Below are 27976 nucleotides of genomic sequence, written 5' to 3' on the forward strand. Positions count from 1 at the left end.
GCAAATAAGATCAAAAAATGGGGTGTGACATGGTGACTCATTTATTTTATTTACCTAAAGATTTCCTTGCAGTGACTTTTTTCATCTCCCTCTACAACAAATCTGAACAAAACAATTGGTACTCTGCAACACAGATCTGATATAATGTGGATGTTGGAATGACACTTTCTTTTCTTTTTTTAACATTGGCTGTATGTATTCTGTACAGTCAGAGATAACTCCAGATAATTACAGTATTTACAAAAAAGGTAATCTTTATAAATACTGGAGAAAGGAAAGGCATATGCTTAACTTCATCTGATCTAACTTTTTGCCATTTAGATCTGGAGCTCTATCTGAAGTTCTGGTGGTCTCTTATAGTAAAAAGTGATGCAGCAGAGCAGTTACACACTGTCCAAAAGATAATGGCAATGAAACAATCAGAACAAGCCCTGTAAGCACAGTTGGCTCTCTGACAATGTCAAGCTGTTCTGTTGCTCCCATTATAAGGAATAGTTGCTGCTGTTGTTATAAACTGCAATAATTCCAGTAAGATATTCCTTTTAATATGAAATATAAATCTTCCAAAAATTAAAATATAACTTGTATTTGACACCTGATGACACCAATACACAGTAAATTCTCAATCACTAGAAAACATATTGACTCAAGTAAAAGCATAAAAATAATATCTGCAAAATATTCCTAAAATCTAATAGAATGGCTCTAAGTGATTATAATATTCATTTTTTTTATCATTGCATTATTATTAGGTCCACTTATGCTTAATGTGTAAATAGCATTTTATTTGTTGTCAGTTAGGCCACAGTGAAGTGAAATAGTAGAAGTTGTATTGACATTAACCCCATCTGTAACCCTCTTTGCAGAAGTGTAACTTTATGGTTGAGTGGAACACGTTTGTACTGAAACTTGCAAACACTGAAAAATATTTATTCAGTTATCTTTGTTTAACCAAAAGGTTATCCAAATAGCCACTTGGCTGATTCAAAGTATTCAGTTGTCCAGCACAATGCTGCCAATTATAATGTATGAGCCAACACTGTCCTTAGATGGAAATTGAAAATAAACTAAAGAAAATTATTAAATTTCACTTAATTAAAAACTGGATTATTAATATTTGATTAAAAACAAATGATCAGAGAAAACTTGTTTAAAGTGGCCTTGCCTATAGCTTCTTTGGACAGTGCCCCTTGTCTATTTGCCCTTGCATGCCAACAGCTCCTATTCATCCATATTTTTCCCTCTTTGGCTGTACTCCATTTTTTATTTTATTTTTTTATTTCACCTCTCCTTTCTCTTTAGCATTGTTCTCGTCATATCCTGTAGTCTAAAATATGAGCTACCTCTACTTATACTACATACTAGACTTTATAAAACGTGTTACTAAAAATAAATGTACAAATCATTGCTGTTTTAGCATTTTAATTAATTCACTGACTCGCAGTTTTTATGCTTGAAAGTGCAGGACCAGATAGGTACTCGATCCAGTACGGATCGGATCTGGACCAGACTTGCCCAGATATGACTCAAGTCTGGACCAGATACAATAAGGATCTGGGCCAAATCCAGTACGGATTCGGTATGGATCTGGACCAGATACAATACAGACCTGGGCCAGATCCAGTATCCATACTTGATCCGTAGTGGATCTGGACCGGATCCAGAACGGATCCAGAACGGATCCAGTAGACCTACAGATCTGGCCCAGATCACAATAAAATAAATTCCATCCGGCCCGGAGCCAAGTTCTGGCCGAGATTCAAGAAACGGATCAGCGGCGGTATTTGCCCATTGTGCCAAAAGCCAAAGGCACAGGTCCTTTGTGCGGATCTGGCCTAGATTTTATAATGGCTCCGGGCCCGATCCGTGCCAAATAATGTTTGCTATCTGTGTAGCCTACATATTTATAAAACGTGTTATTAAAAATGAATGGACAAATCATTGCTGTTTTAGCATTATAATTAATTCACTGACTTGCACTTTTTATGCTTGAAAGTGCTCAACCTGAAATCCTCTGTCCCTCTCTATCTGACTTTGTGGGATGATGCTTTAAATCTACTTTTCTTAAGCTGATTTCGCACTCAGCACGAACCAACCCGTGCATAAAGTACTGTAGCACGAGATGAAATTACTCAAGTAAAGTGCAAGTAGGCCTACCTTAAAATGTCATTGTACTCGAGTAAATGTACTTAGTTACACTCCGCCACTGGAGAACGTGCAGGAGCTGTGTGTTAACTAAAGGGGATTCCTCTGCACAAGAAAAAATGTTTCCGTGTCACAAACACGGAAGAATCAAACCCCGAGTCAGTGTGAGAGAGTAGGCTAAACTATTTGCAGGCATCCTGCTCCGCCCTCACCATCGCTGCCACCACTTCCATCATCATCATCACCATCTCCATACAGTGGACTATTACTGTCATCGGTTCGTATGTTGAGACAACTGCAGGGTGAGCCGGGGTAGTGGTAAGACAATAGTGAACCCGAATGTCACGTGGAGCAAAAACACAATGAGGTCGTTTAATGCTACGGAGTGGTCGCAGTGAAGCGATAAATGAAAACAGTCTGTGAAAAGATGTGAAGACCAACGGAATGGCAAACAAAGAAGCATCTACTTTTGTTGACAGCTAACGTAAGCCCTGAAGTGCGAGACTTTAGCTAGCTAACTCCGTGAGCAGTCCGTCGTGTACCCCGGTGGACTCCAACTCAGGAGAAGTCAAGCAGAGTAAGTTGTGTTCAATGTGTGTGTCTATGTGTGTGTGTGTGTGTGTGTGTGTGTGTGTGTGTGTGTGTGGGGGGGGGGGGGGGGGGGGGGGGAGACGGACGGTGTGAGCCGTCGCTGTCGCGTCCCGAGTTCCTGCAAACCAGCTGACACCAGTTACAGTTAGCATAGCAGACCAAGGGCAAAGAAGCCGTTAGTTTGTCAGTGCCACAAGTCACATCACTCACTGTGCTTTTTGTTTGTCTTCAATAAATATGGAAGTGCTGGACAAAATACAGAAAGCAGTGATTATTAAGTTAAAAACAGCCTGTCATTAAGATATTGCAATGAGAGGTGTGATATTATTTTCTTCTCATTAATAGGTGGAACCATTTAATCGATTAGTTGATTGGTAGAAAATTAATCAGCAGCTACTTTTATAATCAGTTAATAGCTTCTGTCATTTTTCAAGCAAAAATTTGCCAAACAGTCTCTGTTCCCAGCTTCTTTGATGTCAGGATCTAATGCTTTTCTTTATCATATATGAAAGTAAACTAAATACCAGTGGACTTTGGTAGGTTGTTTAAAACAAGCTGGTATTTTTCATTGTTTCATGACATTTTATAGACAACAGGATGAATTGATGAATCAATGATAATAATCATTAGTTGCATCCCTAATGTACACCTAACTGAAACTAGTGTAACATCACTCTAATACAAGAGTCCTGCATATATGAGGGATTCAATGTTCAGTTTTTGTTGAAGAGGTTTTAGATTAGCATAATACTGAGAGATGTTGTCTACCCTCACTTATAGAAATGAGAATCAACATCAGGTGATGAGTTCTGGGGGACATGGTTACAGTTAGAGCTTATTAGTAAGGTGTAGAGGAGGTGATTCCTTTCCCTTCCTTGAATCAACACCTCTTTGAAACTAAATCTGGACATCATAACCTCTCGTTGGTAGGACTTGTAATGTAGAGCTGTTTTATTAGTTTTAGGCAGATGTACATTATAAACTTGTAACTGAGTATATATTTAGTTTGTTGATGGTGCTGCCATGTGATATATGCATGCTTATCTTACAGATTTTACAAACCAGGTTAGTTAATTCTCTTCAGAGCAGTCAGTTCATTTTCCTGTTCAGCTTTCATAATGTTGCTTCTGTTTTCTAGTTTTGAGAGGGGAAGCAGTGTTGTTTGCAATATTTTAGTCATCCCCAACCAATGATACTAATATGGATTCTTAAATTGACAGTATGCTATGCTAAGGGGACTGCTGGGCTGAGGGAGACAGTATTAACTCAACATTTATCACAAGGATATACTTAGAAGGATATTTGCTTTAGGGTGTTTCAATTTTATCTTGGCAGTGTTGATTTGTTAGATTTCTTGTCAAAGCACATTTAGCAGTTTTATTTAGATCTTTACTGGAAGAACATAGTCAGTGACACAGATGTGCAGACAGTTATAGGGAAAGTACATTATTCTTGCATCAGGGGTTATGTGTAACATTTTGTGTGTTTTATTGAGGTCACAGACAAATAACAGCACTGTCAGCTGTAATGGGGGGAAAAAGAGCTGGTTATTTAAACTGGAACAAGATGCAAGGAAAAAGCAACAGTTACCCATTTTTCCATTTCACATTTTTGCCAGAATAATGTCTTGTACAATCTTAGGAGTGCCAGATCATTGAGAGACTTGCAACTAGATTTGAACACAAGAGAATGAAAACATCCCACACTATAGTGTGCTGTGGTTTAGGGTAAGACAAAATGTGAAATAGCCCTGTGTTTCCCAGAGATTCGATTTGTTTATCTTTTGAAGCATGCAGCTTTAGGCAGCTTCACTGACTTTGACATTGGTGAGTGAAAATCCTTGCTGACACATGTGACAGTGTTTACAACGTTAACCCTCTCTGCCAGTGTATTTTCCCATTATTGTAGCCATCGTTTATGGTTTCAGAGGGAGGCATTTCAGAAGAGAATACCTCTCACAAAATGTTTTCCATAGTGATCTTTTTTAAATGGCTTTTAAACACAGTGCCTCTCTGTGTGTAAACACACATACTTTGTAGCAGGGAAAGGAAATGTCTGTGTTCCCTATCTCACTTATATTACACTAATCTGTTAAGTACATTTTGTTGATGACATAATGTGAAGATTTATATTTTTAAGATGTTAAGGGGTGACAGAAGGGCATGATAGAGGCTAGTACAATGTGAAATAGTGATCCTGTAGCATATTTGTTCCTCCAGTGGACCCTCAGGGATTACACACTGATATTGGGACATAAAATATTGTTAACTACTGGCTTGATGTGTGAATAACTCTCAACTACAGATTGTCACTTTAACTGTGGGTCCCTTCATAGGAAGTGCCTCTGACAAAGCTGCCTGTTTTGCCATTTACTCACACCTCATTTTTTTCGTGTGGCAAAAGAAAGTAGCCTACACAGAATGTGTAAGAGGGTGGTATGTTGTTTCTACATTGACAAAGAAAGACCACAGAACAGACACATAATACATCAACATTCAGAACCATGTGAAAGAAAGTCTAATTTATAAGAATATTATGTTGATTTCAAATCATCATTACACAAAGAATGTGCATTGCCTGGCTAAAGTTTTGTAGACACTTATGGGGATGTGTAAACATGCTGAAACAACCACAGCATTGCATCAGTGTAGTGGGAAGTGGGTGAGCAGTAACACTAAGGAATATGACTTGTAGACGCACACTGGTTGCTCAGTGGCTAAAGATTACATTCCACAGTCAAAGCAATGCTTTTGGTGAGCTTTTCCAGCCTGCTGTTGCCCCTTTTTAGTTGATTTCCTTTCTAGCTTGCAAGAACAGAGAGAGGGGGGATTCACACCAGATAGCATAGTTTACTTTAATAGAAGAGGGTGTGGTGAATTGTCAAACCAAGACTACATATGACACAGATTAAAATGACTTTTGAGCTGAAACAGTTTCTAGTGCAAGTTTGAAGACCAGGTACTCAAGTTTAGCATGGCTGACTAGTATTGACTAGTTAGTTCAAGCCATTAGTTGACTAGTTGTCACACATTTATGGTATTAATTATTATAATTATAATTATATTATTATATATTTTTTTGGGAGGGCATCAGAAAATGGTTTGAGTTCCAGGGTTGAGAAAGAATGTTACAAGTAACATTGTTAACACTGTGCTACATGTACAGTACAAACCTGCAATAATGAACCATTAACATTCAAATGCCTAAAGCAAGCTGCCTTTAAACATCACCGGCAAAAGCGGTCATGATTCTGAATGTGTAAGAACATCAACATGATATAGAGAGAAATGCACATTGTGCACAAATGCACAAACATGCAGTAAGTGAGGTAGTTTAGCCCCAGTTCCCTTGAACACTTGGAAAAGCCTAACAGTGCATATTTATCTAGGCTATCTAACATTAGAGCTAGCCAATGTGACCAATCAACCAATCAAAACTATTTGTGCCATGGACTACATCTGTAATGGCCACAGCAGCTTTTCAGCTTTTCAGGATTTGTATCTCTTCACCTGAACCTTGCATGTCGTGTCACAGTCTAGTGATAGGGAGACAGCTTCAAATTTTTGCCAGAGTTATTTGTGTGAGCTGTGAAATTATCATCTGCCCATGGCTACATATTTGTCGTGCTGTGTGGTATTCCCATTTCAAACGTAACTCAGAACCTCCCAGACAACAGATGCATTTTCCTACTCGGCAAAGTTTGTGTGAACCCTCCTCTTCAACTGCTGAAAAATTTTCATCATGTGCCACTCTAAATAGAACAGCTGTTTAAAGATGTGAGGTGATTGATGTCACCAGGGGTCCTCTGTTGTTTTCCCCTTGTTTTTTAGGGGGTTTTCCCCCTGTTTTCGGGAGAGGTTGGTCTGGGTTGAAAGCTGTAGAGTTGATGGCCTGTACAAAGATGAGCCAAATTAGTATGTGATCATGGTCAGCCAGACTTTTTCACTTCTTACCATTTCGAATCAATCAACAAGCGGTTGCAGCCTTGACAAACTGAGTAATCAGCCCCCAAGTTGCTGGAGGAACCTTTGGAAGTAGTTCAGTGTTTCCGCTACCATTGCTTTGGGGGCCTGCCTCCCCCAACTGGACCCCCCCACTGCCCTAAGAAACCACAAAATTAAGAAAAACTAAATGAAGAAAACTAAATGTTATACATGTTATTTACCTAATCTATGTGCACTTGTTTCATTTCAGCTCAGTGAATCCGCATTTTGCTGTCATTATGGTTCTGTTTCTCTCCACTGTCTTCTGTTTCACCATGTGTATGTCTTATCCCCTCTCCAAACACATGGAGTGTAGCAGTGGAGACACAGGTTAAATGCTTGTTATGTTAAGTGCAATAAAAGCTTTCCAACAAGTCTTATAAATCCCTCTAAATCCAGAGATGGAAAGATGTCGACCCAAAATGTCTGAAAGTCAGGCCAAAATATCAGTGTTTTGTAAACACATGCAATCTAGTGACAGTGAGGATGCTAGCAGCTCTTCTGCTGATGGCCGGGGAGCTAATCCTGACGAGAACACTAGCAGTTCTCCTGTTGTTACAGCTGTACGCCTTGACAAACAAAGGATAGACTTTGACCGATCTTAGCTGTCAGAGAGGAAATACTCAAGTTCTCTCAAGGGCCATCAATGGACTTTTCTCCAAAGCTATGATGCTGCCAGCACTTGCTCTCTGTTTTGAATAATGTGTTTCGGCAGATGTATCAGGTTATCAAACCTACTGCTTTGTGTAATAGTCATAGCTCTCATGAAGCTGCAACAGATGAAGCACCCAGGCAACAGTTGTTTATGCTCCGTGTCTCAGCCTTGGAAACCTGTAGCTCCTTCAGAGCTATCATAGGTCTCATGGTAGCCTCCCTCATTCGTAACCCTCTCATGAATACTTTGTTAGGTACTGTCTTGTAGGTTAATGTGATGATTATTTTCTGGATTAATCATCACCCCAAGTTGATATCTTCAGCTTGCTTTGTTTGACCAATTTTGAGTTTACTAAAAAACACTACACCACTAAACTAAAAACTAGCAAATATTTACATTTGAGAGGCTGAGACCAGGGATTTTTTTCACACTCAAAATTGTTGCAGATTAATTTTATGTGAAATGACTTGTCTTTTCAGGTCTAGTAGGTCAAGTATATTGTTGCAATTTCACTATCCTTTCTCACCATTTTGTTTATGCTTATTACATTTGTTTTGCAGTAAGACTTGGATAATCACTGTTTCTGCATTGATTAGCTTTTTATGTTACAGCCAGATGTCAAAACGAAATAGTTTTTTTTTTTTTTAGCGTCTTCCTACACTACTTTTTATATGTACATGGCTCCTTGGATTTGCAGGTTCATTTCCATTACTTCCTTTTGGTGCTGTGATGCAAGGGAGCACAGCTGTTTTATCTCAAAGTTCTTTCTGCAGATTTCATTGGGATTTAATACTCAATCATTTTATTTCATTGATGATTTCTTCATACATGTGAGGTCTGACTAAGCCTCTGGGACATCCGAAGCTAAAACATAACGTGGTTGTATTTGCTGTTATTCACTGTACACCCTGTGTAGACCACCCTGCTCCTTTTTCTTCAGCCTTAAAATCCCCTTATGTTATCAGGGGAGTTTCCTCTGTTTTGACTGTGTTTCAACTTTTCAAATGTTGGTCAAATAACAGTAGTATTTGGCAGTGCCTCACAACCTGATTTCATGCTATTCGGACTTATGCTAAGTTACCTCATTAGAGCGTACAAAGATAATGTTTTGACTTATATTTAGTAGAATGATTATACTGCTCTGTGCAAATCTAATATATGTATATATTTGTATATCTGACTTGTCCTTGAATCAATGTGCTTTTCTCCTACTGTGACATGTCCATATTTCCTCTGTGAGAAAATTGGTATCACTCTTCAAATACAGCATTTCATTGACATAACTAAAGATGAGAGAGAAAAATGAAAGAATGAAACACCCATCTGCAAGACACAGCGAGCTCTGTTTTCTAGTTGGGAAAGCTGTAGCATAGCCAGTAACTGAAGATTTCAGTTTCTCCAAAACGATTTAGGGACTGTTGTAATTGTTTTTGTTGCCCAATATGAAACTTTATCCAAACTTTAGAGGAAGCCCAGCAGTTGGTAGATAAGTGAAAAATGTCCAGAGACCAATTAAAGAGTAGCCAGCAGTGGAGCAGATCAGCCATAGAGGGCAAAATGTGGGTGAGCTGATAGCTCTGACCTCCACTAGCCCCAAGGCCCTGATAAGACCCAGCAAGGAACTGGTCTAACTCTCTGCCTGCCTGCTTCATGATAAACGTTTTGGGTGTGTAAACACACAGAGGAACTGGTGAGAGAGCAGTGTTTTCCTTTATTCTTATTCTTACACCATGTAGTATAGCAGCTAACTTTACTGATTGTGCATTTCTGTTTTTATGGTGATAATATTCAGTTGAAATAGAATCCTGAAATAAGACCACCGTAGAGCATTGTTAACTTTGCATTTAGTGGGTTACTCTAGTTGAAAGTGTCCACCATCAAAAGATCAAAAAAACTCCTTTGCCAGAAAAATACTATAAACTTTATTCACACAATATGATATTCACACAAGCCACAGTCACTCAGACATTCTACTTCTCTTCCAAAAGGCTTCTTCTGTCCTGACTGACTGGCGGTGTGACCTTTAACCTCTGTGGGGTTATTATAAAGGCCACTGATGTTATTTGTTAGTTAGGCTCCTGGCCGTTGTAATGACATTGGTTAGGTTTGTTGGAGTCACCTGAAGCCAAGTTTCAATGGTTGTTAAATTTCCTGGGAAAGGATGAAAGGACAGAATTGTAGGTGGGGGATAAGTTGTGTCATAGACCTCCTCCTCTGTTGAGGGTTGGTTTCTCTATTTTAACGTAGATGGTGTCCTTCACTCCCCTTTCAAACCACCTGTCCTCCCTATCCAAAATATGTGCGTTGTTGTCCTCGAGGGAGTGCATGTCTCACTGCTTTGGAATGAATACACTAGATTGCTTTTCTTGTAGACTTGGATGTGTAGATGAACCAGTTTCTTTCTGAATGCTTGTTGAAGATCTCCAGATTCTCTCAGGTACTCCAGGCTAGGGATGTCACGAGAACCGATACTTTGGTACCAAGTTGATGTCTTAGGTACTGAAGATGTGATTCTTCTTGAATTGATGCTTGCACACAGACTATATGGAGGTGTGTGCAAATTTCTCAATGAAATGAGTGACATTCTGCAAGAGTGGACAGATGTGGTGTCAGTCTCTGGAGTAAACAGTCAGTCTTCAACGATGAAATGGACCTTTCTCACTTTCTCATTCAGTAGCTGGTTGTGAGCCTTCTCCAGGCTCTGTAGCCTTTCACTAAGGAGCCTAGACATAGTCTGTCTGGTATGAGTCTGTGTTGATGGCATCTCGGGTTGAACCATAAGTGGTTTCTGTAGTCTGCAATTTTCCTGGCGGTCCTTTCACAGTGACATACCATACTGAGGGGGTCCATCCCAAAATGCTTAGTAAAGATGTCTGTGAAGGTTCTCAGTCATGCAGGTCATGGTTATCTAAGAAGAGTTGAATTGAGGGCAGCTGGACTTTGATAAATGATATTAGATTTGCACCAAGCAGTCTAAACATTCTACTAAATATTTATGATCATATGTCAAAATATTGTCTTTGTGTTTTCTACTGAGGTAACAAAATGGTGAGAAGTGATACTGGAATCAAAACAATTTACTCACACTATTAGACTAGACCAGAAGGACAAGTCATTTGGCAGAAAATCAATCTGTAACAAATTTGAGTTATTGCTTACATTATGAATTGAACAAAAAAGGAAAAAATAAATCCTGGTCTTAGCTCCTCAAATGTAAATATTTGTTCAGTTTTAGTTTAGTATCTTTTAATAAACAGAAATCTTGAAATGTTGTTGGTCAGACAAAGCAAGCTGAATACATCAACTTGGGATGATGACTAATGGTGCCATGAGAAGGAGCTACAGGTTTCCAAGGCTGAGACAGTGAGCATAAGACAATTGTTGCCAAGGTGCTTCATCTGTTGCAGACACTTCAGCAGAAACACATGATCCCAAACATGGAGCCAGTGCTGGCCGCATCATGCTGGGGGGAAAAAAACTTTCATGGTCTTTGTGCCACTTGAGAGAACTTGGGCAATGTTTCAAAGAGGAGTGGTGTAAAATTCCAGTGTCCATATGTGCAAAGCTGACACAAACAAATCCAGTTCAAAGTTTCAAAGCTGTAACTACTATCAAAGGTTGAAGGTCAAGGCTTCAGTCCCTTATTGATTGATGAGAAATGGTAATTGGTGAAAAAGTATAAGCATCCATCATCACAGTCATTTGGCTTATTTGGTTTTGACTCATTTGGCTTTGCACAGGCCATCAACTGCTTTCAACCCAGCCCAAACTTTCTAGAAGACAGTGGGAAAAACCCCTAAAAAACACTAAATAACAACCTGCTCTGTGGGATCAGTCAACAACAGCTGTTGTAGTCACAGTGACACATGATGGAAATATTTCACCAGATGGAGAGGAGAATGCATGCCAACGTTGCAGAGTAGTAAAATATATCTGTTATCTTGGAGGTTCTGAGCTACATACACAATGGAAACACCACACAGCACCACAAATAGAGGGACTTGAGTGTGTATCAAATGTCATGGCAGCGCATCCAATCGTTATCAGGACATCGCACTCAAAACCACAAACATCAACCTGCTGATGGTGCTAGAGGAAAAGTCAGGGGATCACCTCTGGGCACCTCATGGATATCTGAAATCGCATGGCAGTCCATCCAGTTGTTGTTGAGATATTTTAGTCTGGATCAAAATGGAGGATCAAAAGACTAAAACTGCCATTGTTAAAGCCATGCTGGCAGCATAACTAAAAACTATAGAATTCAAGAATTTACCTAACATATGTACTAATAAATATTAGAATTTGTAACAGAGACAGTACCAAATGTTCCATGTGCAAAAAACATGCATTTTCCATGTACATAGCTTGAAGACCAAAACCGCTGTAGGCAGCCCAGCGCAGTCTGTACAGTAAGCCTACTGCACTGCAGTCTTTAAGTAATTTTGTGTGCTGATAACTAATACAATTGATGATAAGTAATGCTCATCTCGTGTCAGCTAACATTTTATGGTTATAGAGAGAGATACCATAGAATCTAAGGCATCTGAATCAGCCACTGTTCTAAAGGGCTATGGTCTCCATACATTTACCAAGCTTGTGCAACTTCACTGTTTTGCGTGCTGATAAATGCAGCAAACCGCAATTTAGGATCAAGTGCAAATTAAAAGTGAACTGACCAGGCAAAGCTGTGCTGTTCTGTTCTTTCTTCAAGCTTCACTCTTGATCCCTTTCTCATTTAAATACAAAGTACTTAATTCTACATAACGGCTTATTTTTGCAGAGCTCTCTACAACCAAAGCAGCCTCAGCCAAGATACACATTATAATACTGGCAGCAAACATTGATGTGACTCTATTAAATGAAAACCATTCAGAGCATAAGTAATAGATGGCTTCTCACCATCTACTGTGACTCCTTTCTTCTATTCTAGTTGTGTCCTGTTATCTCAATTTCAGCCTCTACTTCCACCCACTGTGCATTTTTCAGACCTTTTTTCCTCTTCCAGACTGAGGTGCATCTGAGGGCTTGCCTCGTGACAAGATTTAAAATTTTCATCCCCCAATTCACCCTGATTTTACTGTGTAAACACATTAAAATCTCAAAAGCTTAGTTGCCATGTGACCCAAGTATGAGATGTATAAAGTGGTCAGTCAGAACGTTGCTGATAAACACTGCTAGATTCAGTCAAAAATAATGTCCTCCAATCAAATTAACTTCCAAGAACAACTGAGTATACTGAACCTTTCTACTCACTCTCACTGTTACCTGTCTCTTTTCCTCTATCCCTGACAGGTGAATGTTTATTTTAAGCAGCACATGGCCTGTATTCTGCTGACAGACATGGACCCGCCCACTTCTGGTCCCACAGCACATCACAATGGCCTCTGCCCCGACCTCGACACAGCTACCGGATGTGACCCCAAGCAGGACATTGATGCCACCTGCCTCACTGTCCACATTTACTACCTGGGGAAGGATGGAGGAAGGGACAGGGCCAAAGGTTCAGAAAGTGTGCTCACGTTTCCACCTGGGGAGTACGTAGCAGAGGAACTGTGCATCACTGCAGCGAAAGCTTGTGGTGAGTCACGAGAATTTCAGTTCTAATGTCTGCCCACACACACAAAATACATTTTTATCATTGTTGAGCAACATCCGTGAAATATAGCTGTTACATGATGCATAAAACATGTAAGAAAATAAAGCAGAAATGAAAGACAGTAAAAATATAGTCTATCGTATATACTATATAAAACCATGAAAAGTTCACTGGATAAATGATGTCCTCATTTTTATCATCACATGTGATTTGGTGTTGTACTCCTGTGGGGTTGTGAGAAACCACTCCAACTCTAAATATGTCAGGCCAAATACATAATTTTATTGAAAACTGTCAAATATTACACTTAAATACAGTTAAGTTAGTTGTTACAGAAATTGGAAATGGAAGAAACAGACATTCAGACATTTCTGCTGTATTGAAAATGTCATGACACTATTGTAAGGTATTAAATTGAATCCTAAATAGAAGTAAGGGCATTTGCAAGGCAGTATGGCATTAAGCAAGTCAGTGAAAAAAGCATTATGTTCTATGTCAGACTGCTCATAAAACAAATACTACTACTACTTGCATTGGTACTTTTGTCTGTGTAGATCATGGAATGGGCCATAAATAGACAGGGTGTCTGTAGTTGTTGAAGCTTGTGTTTTGAGACCAAGCTGTGATAGTCTGAAATACCTCTTAATAGAGCAATCACACACATCTCATGCCCTCTAAGCTTTTAACTTCTTAAGGAAAAAAAAGCCTGACTATATACAGTCCTCTCCACACCAAATCGGGGAATATATTTTTTAAGAATGTTGTTTATCCCTCCATTTTATTATTGAACTTGTTTTGGCAGCTTGTGATTAATTTGCCTCCCATGCATATAACAAGAAAAATGCTGGGTCTATGTACCTAGCAAGAAAGTAAATAATCAAAAGGAGTGTTTTGTGAAGTTTATTTACATGCCTTCCTCAGTTATAACAAGTGTGGGGTAATTAGTATTAATCTGTGAAGATACAAATCCTTCTGATGAGTCTGCATCATATATATACTGTAAATATGTGTGATGTAACCAATCATGTACCTTTCAACCATGCAGAAAAAAATCCTTGTTTGTATATTCAGCATTCATAAGAATCTCCTGGTAAGGAAATGGAGATAGGTGTTTTGGCTATTGGAGCCAATCCAGTGTTTATTTTGTGGAAACAGAACTGCAGCACTCAGTCTGGCTTTTTAGCCTTCTGTTTCTAGCAAACCCAAATCAGGAAGTTGTCGACTGTTGTGTCTGTTTTCCTCTCCGCCTTAGCTCTATCTATTACTGCCACGCGCTCTTGCTCCATTCCCTTTTGAGCCGATAAGAAACAAACCCCTCTCTCTCTCCTTTTTATCTTCCGCTTTTTCTGTATCCCTTTGCGTTTCTTTTTTTTTTCTTAATTTTGTCATTTCCTATTTTCTGCCTCTTGTCTTTGTCTATTTTTCATCTTTATTTCTACCTTCCCTCCACCTGTCTTACTCTCCAATTGTCCCTTTCATAGTTTAACCACAGTCAAATAATAATCACAAGAGGGATTTCTATGTGCTTTCTCCACCTGGATATGACACTTTTTTATGTGGTTTGGCATTAGGATAAAAGTTAGCAGACAAACCATCAAGTTAAAATTTGATGATGCAAGGAGGTGGGTGGGATGTTGCATCACCACCAGAATGAAGTCAAATGTATTCACAAATATAGTTCAGATCTAATATATATTAAGACCTAATATGCTTATGATGATGATATAGAAGAATTTCCAATTTTTTGGCCTCACAGTAAGAAATTTGGAAAAATTCTGCCAATTCAAAGTCTATGGTAGGTCTTTGAATTAAATTGTATGAATTATATAGTTAAGTTCATAAAATGCACCAAATCTCAGCTCCTAAAGTGTGGAAAATACAGTAATTTACTCTGCAGCGCATTGCTTACTTTATTATTACTAATACAAGGTAGGAATTACTTATCAACCTTGTTAATACTTAACACAACTTCCTCTCTTGTGGTTGAGCATACATCCTCTTACACAGCACTCCCATCCCCTTACCATTGCTTCACTCTTGTGAGTGCTTCCTGTTGTATAATGACATTTTCTGTCTGCTAGTGAACCACTTGGGCCAGCTGATAAAACACCTTGTTATTAGTGGTGTTAGCGTTGTGAAGACAGAATGAGGAATTGTGGGAATGGTTAGAGGCAAAAACATAAACATGTCTTTCAGGATTGCTTGATGTTCAAGCAATGTTAAGCTGGCTATTGTTGTCGGATGAAGTGGTAAAAGTCATCCATACTGAGATTGCTATACTCTGTGCATCACTGTCATCGTCTTTGATCATAAAAAGTCTTCATCAAGATAGAATTTCTTGCAAATAGGCAAACTTGCAAAGCAGTTCATGGGTGTTTTTGTTTTTTAGCAGGAAATCTAATTGTTATATATCCCTGAATGTCCGCGAGTGAGTGACTTAGTAAGTAATAGAGTTGAGTGAGCGATGAAGTTACTCCATTGGTTGGCTGAATGTTGTTATTGTTGCAAAATGATTTGGACAAACCTTAGCTTAGCTACTAGAGGAGAGTCACCAGTACTGCCCCACGAGTGAGAGTCACACCACTCTTTGCATCTACTGAGGGCCAGAGAGGCGAGGCAGCAGTTTGTTAACCAGACAGAGGCTGTGCTCTGTGCAAGAGACAAAATAAAACAAGATATTCTGTCTCTCCTACCTTTGTCTCGAATTGATTATTCTACAAGTACACAGCACAGTCTTTTGTCTTTAATTTATGTGTATGGTGATTTTGTCAGATGATGTTGTTAGTTATCAAATCAGGATTTTGGCAGTGGAAATGGCTTGGAAGTGACTGCTGGTTATCATGGAGTCTTAATGGACTGCAATTCAGTGACTATTTCAATTGCTCTGTTGTCTGACAACAGAAACAGAAAAACATGTAAACAATGTACATGTACAAAACATGTATTTAAAACTGTATATGTGAGTAGGAGAGAAGTAAACAGATAAAGGCCTGAAACCGACTGACACTAGGCAGGATGCGAATAAGACACAATTACGTCATTATTATGCTAATTAGTGTATTACATTATCTAGCAATATTTTTCAACTTTTCCAGCAGGCTTTGGGTGCTTTCTATTGAAAGCAGTTGTTTATATATTACATCCTCAGATTATACACAGCCCAGCCATATACTGGGTTTTCATTGTGTCAACACAACTAAGAAGTTAGTATTGTCATTGTCAAAGCACCGTTGCTTGCAGTCTGAAGTGCTACTACAAGATGTGTTTGTGTATGTATATATTTATATTTGGCAGATGCTTTTATCCAAAGCAAATCAAGTGATGGACTAAAGCCTCAGTGCAGTAGGAAAACTTGGTGCTATTAGTAGATGTAGTACTTAGGAAGTAAGTAAGTGCAAGGAGATAAAATGCACCAAAAGTGCTAACAGAGCAAGTGCTCTCGGAAGAGATGAGTCTTCAAGAGATTCTTGAAGATAGAGAATGCTCTGATAGCATTCAGTAGCTTGTTCCACCATCAGGGAACCACAGATGAGGAAGACAATGCCAAACGACATTCCCTGGAGGAACGCAGTGGGCGAGAAGGAGCATAAGGCTGTATGACTGAGTTCAAGTAGATGGGAGCAGACCTAGAAGTCACTCTGAAGGCAGGCATTAGTGACTTGAATTTGATTTGGACGGCCATGGGTAGACGGTATAGGTTGATGAGTAGCGGAGTGACGTGTCCCTTACATACATACATACAGTATAGGAATGTGTATGCTTATGTCGACATATTGGCCAGTTGTCATTCTTTGACCAGTTTCATTTTTAGGAATTGGTTAGTAATGTGTGCTGTTTGTAAAAAGGAGTACTTTACTTCAGACCTGCATACAGGATTAGTACATGAGTAGGCTCTCCAAATTTGAATTACAGGCAGGATGCTCCACACTGTCAATGCCGAGTTACAAAGAGTTTTCCAAATGGAAAATAGTTGCTCACTCATATGTGCACCAGTTACTGAAGGAGCAAATTCAATCTAAGTACAGAGAGTTTTTGTGACTTTTAATGGACCTGTAGCACCAGAATGAAAGTGCTTGTGCTGTTTTATAATAAACATTTGAATAACATGACTCATTCTTGTTTGATAAAAAATTATGATTGTTTTCTTTCTCTCCAGGGATTGCTCCAGTGTACTGCAACTTGTTTGGCCTGATGAGGGAAAGTGACCGGATATGGTTCCCTCCTAATCACATCTTTAAACTCTGCCAGTCAGCCTGTGAGAACCTGCACTTCAGAATCAGGTAGACATTTAGTTTTTTAATTTCCTTAATCTGTTTCAGATTTTTCTTGTTATATTTTTCTTTTTTTTCCTTTTTTTGTTTTGTTTGGATTCATTTTTTTCCCTCTTCTATCCAGGTACTATTTTCCTGGCTGGTATAACAACAGCAGTTCATTCTATACCCATCGCTATGGTGTATCTAAGGGGATGGAGAGCCCTGTGATGGATGATTGTGTAATGGCATACCAGTTTTTTCAGGTTAGTCTTTATGATGTACACCTTACATTCAGTCAACATTAAGTCAGTTATTTTCTTCTGCAAAGTGTACTTTGTATGTTGGTATTTTATATTTGTATTGTGTCTTTGTATTTGTGTTTTTCAAACATATGGTTTATCCTTAGTCTGGATCATTTGTGTGTTTTTGGGTGCAAACCAGAGAACAGTGTCTTCATGACTAATGTCCCCAATTTAACCTCCATTCCACCCTTTCTCGTTCTTGTTTTGCTTTTTCTTTTTTTCTGTTTTTCTAAGAACAAACGTTGGTGAGTCAGTTAGTCTGTCTGTTCTCAACCCATTCTTTTGTTAAAGTTGAGAAAACAGGAAGTGGGGTAGTAAGTGTGTTTAAGAAGCAGAAATGGGGAACAAGTGTATCTCAGGGTTCTTTTCACTTTGTTTGTATGTCTTTGCCCACATGTGTGCTTATGTGTGTGTGTGGAAATAGTTTCTGCTTTTTTTTCTATGTGCTTGTGCAAACTTTGCAGCTCTGTACAGCTTCATGAGATTGTTGATGAATATTGAATAATTTAAACTACATGGATTCTATTATGACATAAATTGTCATGTTCTATAAAGAGGTTTATAATCTGTCTGATTACTCATAATTCTACTCTTTTCTTTCACGGGTCTGATATCATGCATTCTTTCATCCATTTTTTGCATCTTGTGTTTTTCTTTCCTTCATCAGTGGCGTAGTGACTTTCTTAATGGCTGGGTTCAAACCCCGGTGAGCCACGAGTCCCAGGAGGAGTGTCTGGGCATGGCGGTACTGGACATGATGAGGCTTGCTAAAGAGAATGGTCAGTCACCCGTGGACATCTACAATGATACCAGGTAGGATGCTCTCACTCACTAGAGATACCACAATAATGTTACAATATTTTGGGTGAGTGTTGCTGCTTTTATACAGTATTTCGTCCAAACTAGGGGAAGGCAAAAATGATCTTGGAGAAGAAAAAAAATGTTGGTAATGTGTCTCTCTGAACCACAGTCTGGCCGCACTCTCTCTCTCACCTAAATAATGTGAAATGCTAGCTGTTATGCTGGCGTTCATGTGGTACAGCTTGTGAATAACAAGCTGCTCAGGACACAGTGAGCATCAAGATAGTTTCATTATGCATGTACATGCAGCTGAATGAATTATCTCTGTGTGAGATATTTTAGTTGAAAACGTGTCTATAATATCTGATGTATACTACGTTTATACACTGTTTATACTTGAAATGTGAATTCTCCTATAATTCCTCTAATATCTAATTCATCAATAATTTATTTCACATTACCTTTACATTTAAATGAGTTTATGTGGTGACTATTGACTGATTCTCCTGAGGTAGACTCAACATGCAAACTGATTGGCAGAAAGTAAGGATAGTGTTTGCTCTTTTAACTTTGTTTCCTTTCACTTGCCCCTCCCCTTTCTCTTTATCGTTCTTGATTTTTGTTCACTATTCCTTCCTCTTTTTGTTATCACCAACTCCATCTACACCTAACCACCAACCCCACCCTCCATGGCTTTTAGCTACAAATCCTTCCTGCCGAGATGCATGCAGAGCCGCATCCAAGAATATAACATCTTGACTCGGAAGAGGATCCGCTATCGCTTCAGGAGGTTTATCCAGCAGTTCAGTGAATGCAAGGCCACGGTGTGTAACCTCAAGCTCAAATACCTAATGAGCCTGGAGATGCTGCTGCCCTCCCTCTACTCTGAGCGCTTCCAAGTCACCGACCTCTCGGCACGCGAGGTTACCATCGTTGTCATGGGCAACAAGGGCATCCAGTGGTCAAAAGGGAAAGAGGAAGAGGGAGCAGAGGAGGTGAGGACCAGGAGATGAGTTCATGTTGCCATGGTAATGCATTTGTACATTGCCAGTCAGCCACAGTATAATGCTGTAATGGCTGTTTTTTCACCTATAGATGGAGCTCCAGGAAATGGTTAAAATGCCAGTAACAACAAGTGCGCATGTGTGTACATGCTTCCTCATCTAATACAAATGCAAACTACTATTTTGTACTCTTTTTGTGTCTCCAGGAGCTACAGACATACTGTGACTTCCCTGATGTCATTGATATCAGCATCAAGCAGGCCAATAAAGAAGGCTCTGCAGAGAGTCGCATAGTTACCCTCACCAGACAGAACAGCCAGATCCTGGTATAGTATTCTCTATTCCATGCTCTACTATCACTCTAAAATTAATAATTGTTTGTTTTGTTGTATTCTAATCTAATTATTTCAGGAGCGTGTTTCCCTAATGACCACATACCTGTTGTCAAAGCAAAGTGCTCAAGTGGTTTGTTACAGCAGCTGGACTTAACAGCAACATCTGTTCTTCACCTGTTTGAAAGACAATTTTGATCAGCAAATTAGTCACCGGATATAAAGATCACCTTTTTCACTTAGTTAGCATCACTATCACAAGTAGACTGATACACTGACCTATTTTTAACTAATTCCTTGAAAGGATACCAATTTGTTATGCTTACATGCATAGATATACTAATTGAAATGTGATTGTTTATATTGATTTAAAGTTCAAAGCAGGTACTGAGTGATTTATTTTTGTCTTCCTCTGCATCCCGTCTCCTTGTCTCTCTCTCTGGCCACAAAGGAACTGGAGTTTCATTCCCTATCAGAGGCTCTGTCATTCGTATCATTAGTTGATGGATATTACAGACTTGTCGCCGATGCCCATCATTACCTGTGTAAAGAAGTGGCTCCACCAAGACTTCTGGAGTGCATTCAGAGCTATTACCATGGCCCTGTGTCGTAAGTGTCACATATATGCCTAGTTGCAGCACATCACACATGAATCACAGAACCATTCACACAAACACAAAGACACATATTCTGTCTCTTTGATCACAGGATGGACTTCACGATTGGTAAGCTGCGTCGCTCTGGTAACCACCAAGGCCTGTACATCCTTCGCTGCAGCCCAAGGGACTACGACAAATACTTCATGTCCTTTGTAGTGGGGGTACGTAGTTAATGTTGGGTCATCATCAGTGTGAGGCACAGTATCTTTCACGTGACTGTACAAAGAGATGGGCTATGTCAACACAGTCTTTGCTAATCGATTGACATCACAAACTCCCTTCGTCAGCCATGACCACATGCAGACTAGCAAAATACATTATCAGACCAGATTATCTCCTCAATTGGCTGATGCAACATGACACAACAACCAGGACCATTACACTAGAATGTAAATGCAATGTAGTGCTTTGGTGTAACAGTCTTTGTTCAGGTAAGGAGTAAGATGGTCAAAGTCACTATAACTGCTGCATCTCTACTATGTTGGTTCACTGGTTTGCTAAAACAGAGGTGGTCTTAAAGTTGTACACACCAGACCCTCTAAACTATTGCCCATATTTTTAGCCATTGCAGAGCAATTGAGCACAACTCAACTGTCAGGATTTTCTTTTGATTTATCATTTCCCTCTTGATTTTCAGTATGAAACTATGGTGGACTACAAGCACTGTCAGATCATGAAGACGGAATCAGGAGAGTACATTCTGAGTGGAGCTAAGAGGAGCTTCGGCTCACTGAGGGAACTTCTTAACTGCTATCAAAAGGAGGCGCTGCGCTCAGATGGATACACATTTCAGCTGACCAAGTGCTGCCCACCCAGCCCCAAAGGTCAGTGTTCACAGACAAACATACAAGGTAAACCTTATTGCCATGCGTACAGACCATACCGCACACATGAGCACTGAAGCAAATGTGTGTCCCTACACAGGTAAACATTATGCATTCCCCTTAGTTAAAATCCACTTACTTAAAATATGAGCACTTCTTTTCCTTTTAAAATTGAAGTTTTTCATAGGGGAGGTCCTTGAATTCCGATTGGATTCAAGCCAAGCCAACCGCTGCAGCATATTAATTAATAATAAACTGGATTTAATTACATAATGGTGCAACTTCTGACAGCATGGACCATGGAGTTATAATCTGGGAAACGGCATGGCACTACAATCATTCAGCACTTTAGCTGTTACTCTTCAACACGCTGCTCTCTGAGTTCCTTAAGATTTAGCTTTAGCGCACCTTCTTGCTTTCCCATTTACATGCTCCCATTATCAACTTTTTACCCATAGAAATAAACATCAAGGCACCATATCGATTAAGGTGAAGCCAGTTGAAAGAATTTGGGGGAAATGTTTGATCAAACATTATCCTTTAAATAGGCAGAAAATGTCAGATTTTTACTGCCCAGCACAACCTGGCCATTATGTCTCCACGGGGTTTTGATGGATTACCAATGACTACTAATGACTCAATGATTACTTCACTAGGTTTCCAGCTGGCAAAACTCTTAAGCAATCTAAGTTTAGAATTAGTAGCTGTTGCTGGTCTATTCAAATTGAATAATGTCAGATTAAAAAGCCATTACCCTGCTACAGTGTTAATCAGATGTGGTGTCAAAATGTGAGTGACGGATCCTAATTCCTGTCCACCTTTACCTCTCCAGATAAATCCAACCTGCTGGTGTGTAGAAATAATCAAGGGGCAGAGGTTCCTCTTTCCCCCTCCCTACACAAACACATCAGTCAGATGGTCTTCCATAAGATCCGAAAAGAGGACCTCATCATCGTAAGTTAAACCTCTTTGACTTCTTGCTTTAGCTTTTTCTCTCAGCAGAAAAATGTCAACACACATAACTAGTCCACCTCTGTAGACTTAGTAGATTGCATCACTGTATAAATTGGATTAGACACATAATTACACAGTACATATTTATTGAAAAAGCCCTTGTATGACTTTCTCATTAAGAAAGAACATTAAAGGTAAAGCCAAAATATGTATGCCTTTTGTCGACAAGGAAACAGGCCACAGCCTGACTCCTGCAGGGTCAGTGAGGTTGATGCAGTTAACAAAAAGACTGCCTCAGTCGATGATCGCTCAGCGTCATCAGTAGCAGTCCCTGTGGATGTGTGCTTGTGACAGTGTGTCAGCTATGCTTTCACCTCAGTGACTGGTCCATTTCCGCCTCACCATATTTTTTGTTGGTTGAGCACTTGAAGTTTTGTACAACAGGTCTGTCACAGGAAAACCACACGTTCAGTCACAGAGTTCAGGGGTATTTCCTTTATTGCTATACTGTTTTCTGACTCATTTTTTTTAGCGGTTTCTTTCTGAACATTGGTTCAGCTATGTCCTGTAATTATTTCAGGGCTTTGGACATTTGAAATTTACACTTTACAGAATTCAATTCAATGCCTTTATTGTCATTGCACAATGTACAACAAAATTATGTGTCTCCACTGGTACACACAGTAATACATACAGTAAACATACCTACATATAGTTACAAAATGTGCTCTGCCTCCTTTCCAAAGCAGGTTTTTAAGATTACAATAAAATGTGTTTTAGAATGAGAGTCTGGGTCAAGGAACTTTCACCAAGATCTTCTGTGGTGTGAGGAAAGAGCTGGGAGACTACGGAGAGATACATCAGATAGATGTTGTTATCAAGATCCTGGACAAGGCTCACCGCAATTATTCAGAGGTTTGTTTGTTTACTGGGTGAATGAGTGGGTGAGAGGATCTGATTAAATAAAGATTTCAAATCAAATTTTCTTCTCTTCCTGTACTCCCGTTTGCCTTCATCATAGTCATTCTTTGAAGCAGCCAGCATGATGAGCCAGCTCTCCTACAAGCACTTACTCCTCAACTATGGTGTGTGTGTTTGTGGCAACGAGAGTAAGTTTACAACACACACACACACACACACACACACACACACACACACACACACACACACACACACACACACACACACACCCACACACACAGAGTTTAGGTTATCCTTACCTTTTTTTAAAGATATGTGGGGATGCTGAAAACAGAATGTGTGGGCAGTCAAACACCCATGAGGAATCAATGCAAAGAATCAAACGGAGAGGAAATAAGGTTTTTGACCTGCTGACTTGCTTTGTGCTCTGCCCTGACTGGGTTAAGCCCTCAGGTTCAACAAGTCATTAATGGGCCTCTGCAGTCTTGATCTTTACTCTACCTGCAACTGCCCACACACATCACAGCAGCATGTCAGGAAATCTTTACTATTCACATTACTGAATGCAGGGAAAGAGCAGAAAGGAAAGAAAAGATGGAAGATTTTGGAAGTTATTTGAAATGTGTCTATAGGGCCTGTTTTTTCTCTGCTCTTCATCATTATAGTTACTGATGGATGGTATAAACAGTAAAGAAAGTACACTAGTATGAATTTGCCCTCCGATATGGATTGTGACTATACCTTGCTGAGCAGTAGAGACCTCACAAATACAAAGTGGCGATGACTTAACTACACCAGTGGGAGGCAGCAATGCACTAACCCCTGCCTAGTCTGCCAGAAAACAAGATGATTCACCTGTGAATCGTGTGGAAAATATGACAGCCCACACTGCTTTCTTTGTAAACAAAGAAATGACTGAATGCACAGCACACAATGAATAATAGGAGGAGTTGTTGAAAAAGACCGGATGACAGAATATACTGTGATCTTGAATACAGATAGGAGTTTGAGTAATAAAATTATCTCCCTCTCATCTGCCTAACAGACATGATGGTGCAGGAGTACGGTAAGTTTGGTTCTCTGGACACCTATCTGAAAAAGAACAAAAGCTGTGTCAACATCACATGGAAGCTAGAAGTGGCCAAGCAGCTGGCCTGGGCTATGCACTACCTGGTAAGACTACGGACATGTACAAACACCATCACTTTTTCACTCGACAAATGAAATGTAATGAGAAATACTTTTCTATCAAGGAATTTTATGTTGTCCCTGTCGTATCTGGTCACAGGAGAATAAGAACCTTGTTCATGGAAATGTCTGCGCCAAGAATGTTCTTCTGATCAGAGAGGAGGATCGGAAAACTGGCAGCCTGCCCTTTATCAAGCTCAGTGACCCTGGGATCAGCATCACTGTGCTGCCCAGAGAAGGTGAGACACATGGCTTCATGTACTGTCCTGAGGTGAGAAGACACACACCGGTGTGTTGCCATGTGGCAATAATGTTCACCAACATTGTTTTCTCTTGGTATGATTGTCTCAGTTACTGACAGGGACAAAGTTTGGTCAGCCTACCTTTCTCTAACAGTTTCTGCCGTCGTTTTCACCATCCCAAACTTCTACTCCATTACTGTAAATGTGCCAGTGTTAACCTGCTGGCTAATTTTCAACTGCAGTCCTTCGACCAGACCTTTCAAAAACCATCAACGCAATAAAATTTATAGCGATGCCACGGAAAACAGCAGCAACAAGAAAGAAAGAAAAAACTATCAAAACATAAACACAGGCCATGCAAAGCAACTGGAGACAGTGATAACATTTAGTGGGACGCCACAGAAGACAGCCGCAACAACAAACAGAATTATGAAAACATAAACACAGCTCATGCAAAGCAACAATAATACAGTAACAGCAAACACTGTTTCGGTACATATCACCATACAAGCAGCACGAAGCAACAAAACACCAACGACGACCATTTACATGCTGACACAAGGAGTGGCAATAAACAGTAGTTATAAATACAAAGGAGTAATCAGTATGTTGATCTTGCTGAAAGACTTGTACGATAAAGTTACAAGACAACTTATCAGGTTGTTAATAAAATACCACTCAAGAATTCCCTAACCCTTACAGAAAATCATGATTGGCTGAAGGAAGTGGACCTCAGAGGGATGATTTATTCATATTCATTTATTAATGTTTCTCTTTCTTTTTCTCCATGTGTCAGTACTGGTGGAGCGTATCCCTTGGGTGCCCCCTGAGTGCATTGAAAATCCCCAAAACCTAAGTTTAGCCACGGACAAGTGGGGTTTTGGGACTACCCTGTGGGAGATCTGCAGTGGGGGAGACAAACCACTCAGCACCCTGGACTGCTCCAAGGTCATAAAAGGATCCATTGAGAATATTGACTTATTGAAAGTGATCTGGAATAAAGGAAATGTTGAATTAAGCGTAAAAATAGTTTCCACTAGTCGCCTGGCCGCAGCCACTCCAATGGGCCACTGCTCTTGGCTGAGAAATAGCTCCAACAAATAAGCCAGTGTAAAACCATAACCTTTTTACTCTTTGGATTTTGTGCCAATTTCACAAATCAGATGTAGCATGTTAATTCGTCAGCAGTAATTAGAGGCTAGATAGGTAATTATTTTAAATTTTTTTGATAGAGCCAGACTGGCCTTTTCTGAATGCTTCCAGTCTATGCTAAGCTAAACAAACTGGCTGCTGGCTATAGCTTCATATTTATCACAGACATGACAGTGGTATCTGTCGTCTCAACTAACTCTCAGCAAGAAAGCAAATTCTCACATTTTCAAAATGTTAAACTATTCCGTTAACATTTTTCTTCAATGAGAAGGGCAGGTGGTTATTTAAAACATACTCTTCATTGTTTAAAGAATGCAAACACTTCTCTCCCCAGTGTCTTTATCATTTTCCAACCCAGGTTGAAAACATGCAGGTCCTGACTTTTGCTCCTTTCCTCTGTAGAAGAACTTGTTCTACGAGGACAGGCACCAGCTGCCAGCTCCCAAATGGACAGAGCTGGCCAATCTGATATACAACTGTATGAATTACGAGCCTTCACACCGACCATCTTTCAAAGCAATTATCAGAGATCTCAAGAGCCTTTTCACACCAGGTAGGAAGACTAAATTGGAAAAAGACTTTCTGCCAGTCACCTTTCACAATTCAAGACTTCCTCTTTCTTCACATCTGGCAGACAGATCTACAAATCATGGGAGTTCATTGGATCCCACACATATTAATCATCCAGATTTTGTAGAAAATGGCTTCATGCATCTTGTTGTGTTATAGACTATGACCTGCTGGTGGAAAGCGACATGGTGCCCAACAGGACAAGAGGCTTCGGTTTCCCATGGGCCTCCGAAAACCAGGAGCCTGCCCAGTTTGAGGAGAGGCACCTCATCTTTCTCAAGCAGCTGGGCAAAGTGAGACATGCGAGCGCACACATACTGTGGAGATACTTTTATTAGAAGCAAACATTTAACCCACGTCTCAGTGATTCCATCCTAGCTGATGGGAATGCATCAAATTATATTTTGTGTTTTTGCAAAATGAACATGTTCTTGAAACCCAGATGAAACCATAGCGCTTCTTTCTGTATGTGAAAGTGTGTTCTCCCTCCTACCCCACGCTGCAGGGAAACTTTGGCAGCGTGGAGATGTGCAGGTACGACCCCCTGCAGGACTGCACAGGGGAGGTGGTGGCGGTGAAGAAACTACAGCACAGCACAGCCGAGCACCTCAGGGACTTTGAGCGGGAAATTGAAATCCTCAAATCTCTCCAGCATGAAAACATTGTCAAATACAAAGGTGTCTGCTACAGTGCAGGTATGAGCACATTGTCTGATGTCTATATGTGTTATATGAAGTGGTCAGGAAAATCACTATAAGGGGTGTGATTATATATCCTGTTGTCTTCTCTCCGTTTTTCTGTGCCTGTGTAATTTGACTTAATACTTGACTTGAAAGGAAACTTGTGACACAATATGAGAAAACAGTGTAATAAAAAAAAGTAAGACTTCCTCACTTGACCGGTTGACATGCGTTAATATATGACACAGTAAGAGCAACTGAAAGAGCAATTTTTACTGATCAGCTTGTTTAGCCCACAACTACTCTTGATTTAATATTAACACCTTTGCACATTTTTTATACATAATAACGTCTTGACAGTCTCCACATTCACCGCCCCGGGCGTCAATGACCTTGTCCGTGAAACAAATAAATCTAGATTTTCTCAGGAATATTTTCTCTCTTAAGTCTCACATTTCTTACTTTCCGCAGGACGAAGGAACCTTCGCTTGATCATGGAATATCTCCCCTACGGCAGCTTGAGAGATTATCTCATGAAACACAAGGACCACTTTGATTCCAAGAAACTGCTGCACTACGCATCACAGATTTGCAAGGTGATGCAGTGCAGTATGTTGTACAAACTTACAGGCATACTTATGTAATGGTGTACCGAATATTTGAAACAATATTCCTGGAGCTGGACTCCACTGTAGCTAGCCTGTTAAAAAAAAAAGAAAAAAAAAAAAGGTGTTCAAGGCTCTAAGTGGTCTAGAACTCTTTTTGATACCATTTAAATTATTTTTCATATTCACCCCCCATATACATAGTAATGACATGAATTAACTAATTTCTTAGTTTTACTTTACTTACTTTCTTAGGGTATGGACTACCTTGCCACAAAGCGTTACATCCACAGAGACCTGGCCACTAGAAACATTCTGGTGGAGAGTGAGATGAGGGTGAAGATCGGTGATTTTGGCCTGACCAAAGTGCTGCCGCAGGACAAAGAGTACTACACTGTCAGAGAGCCTGGGGAAAGTCCCATCTTTTGGTTAGGACAACACAAGTATTTGTTAGCAGTTCAAAAAGTACTTTCATATGTATGTCAGTTGAAATTCATGAGCATGACGATTTGACACTTA

At 39.8% G+C, this 27976-nt stretch overlaps 1 protein-coding gene across 4 annotated transcripts in view; it reads left to right on the top strand.

Moving 5' to 3' along the window:
* jak2 (Janus kinase 2) overlaps positions 1-27976 on the top strand; it is a 31792-nt gene that overhangs the window by 487 nt on the left and 3329 nt on the right. The window contains exons 1-21 of one of the 4 annotated variants that reach the window (XM_022762102.1): positions 2425-2722; positions 12667-12952; positions 17127-17250; positions 17366-17486; positions 18193-18338; positions 19027-19321; positions 19537-19656; positions 20114-20271; positions 20371-20482; positions 20959-21145; positions 21978-22099; positions 22880-23014; positions 23121-23208; positions 24066-24193; positions 24309-24447; positions 25247-25398; positions 26005-26155; positions 26332-26465; positions 26678-26867; positions 27324-27448; positions 27713-27885. In XM_022762102.1, coding sequence (XP_022617823.1) covers positions 12691-12952; positions 17127-17250; positions 17366-17486; positions 18193-18338; positions 19027-19321; positions 19537-19656; positions 20114-20271; positions 20371-20482; positions 20959-21145; positions 21978-22099; positions 22880-23014; positions 23121-23208; positions 24066-24193; positions 24309-24447; positions 25247-25398; positions 26005-26155; positions 26332-26465; positions 26678-26867; positions 27324-27448; positions 27713-27885 — 3062 coding nt within the window. In that variant the 5' untranslated portion in view covers positions 2425-2722; positions 12667-12690. Of the gene's footprint in view, positions 1-2424; positions 2723-12666; positions 12953-17126; positions 17251-17365; positions 17487-18192; positions 18339-19026; positions 19322-19536; positions 19657-20113; positions 20272-20370; positions 20483-20958; positions 21146-21977; positions 22100-22879; positions 23015-23120; positions 23209-24065; positions 24194-24308; positions 24448-25246; positions 25399-26004; positions 26156-26331; positions 26466-26677; positions 26868-27323; positions 27449-27712; positions 27886-27976 lie in introns of those variants that run through there. The other 3 variants (XM_022762104.1, XM_022762105.1, XM_022762106.1) reach the window with 3 other exon arrangements.

Source organism: Seriola dumerili, unplaced genomic scaffold (assembly GCF_002260705.1).
Source record: "Seriola dumerili isolate Sdu_G_001 unplaced genomic scaffold, Sdu_1.0 BDQW01000442.1, whole genome shotgun sequence".
NCBI lineage: Eukaryota > Metazoa > Chordata > Actinopteri > Carangiformes > Carangidae > Seriola > Seriola dumerili.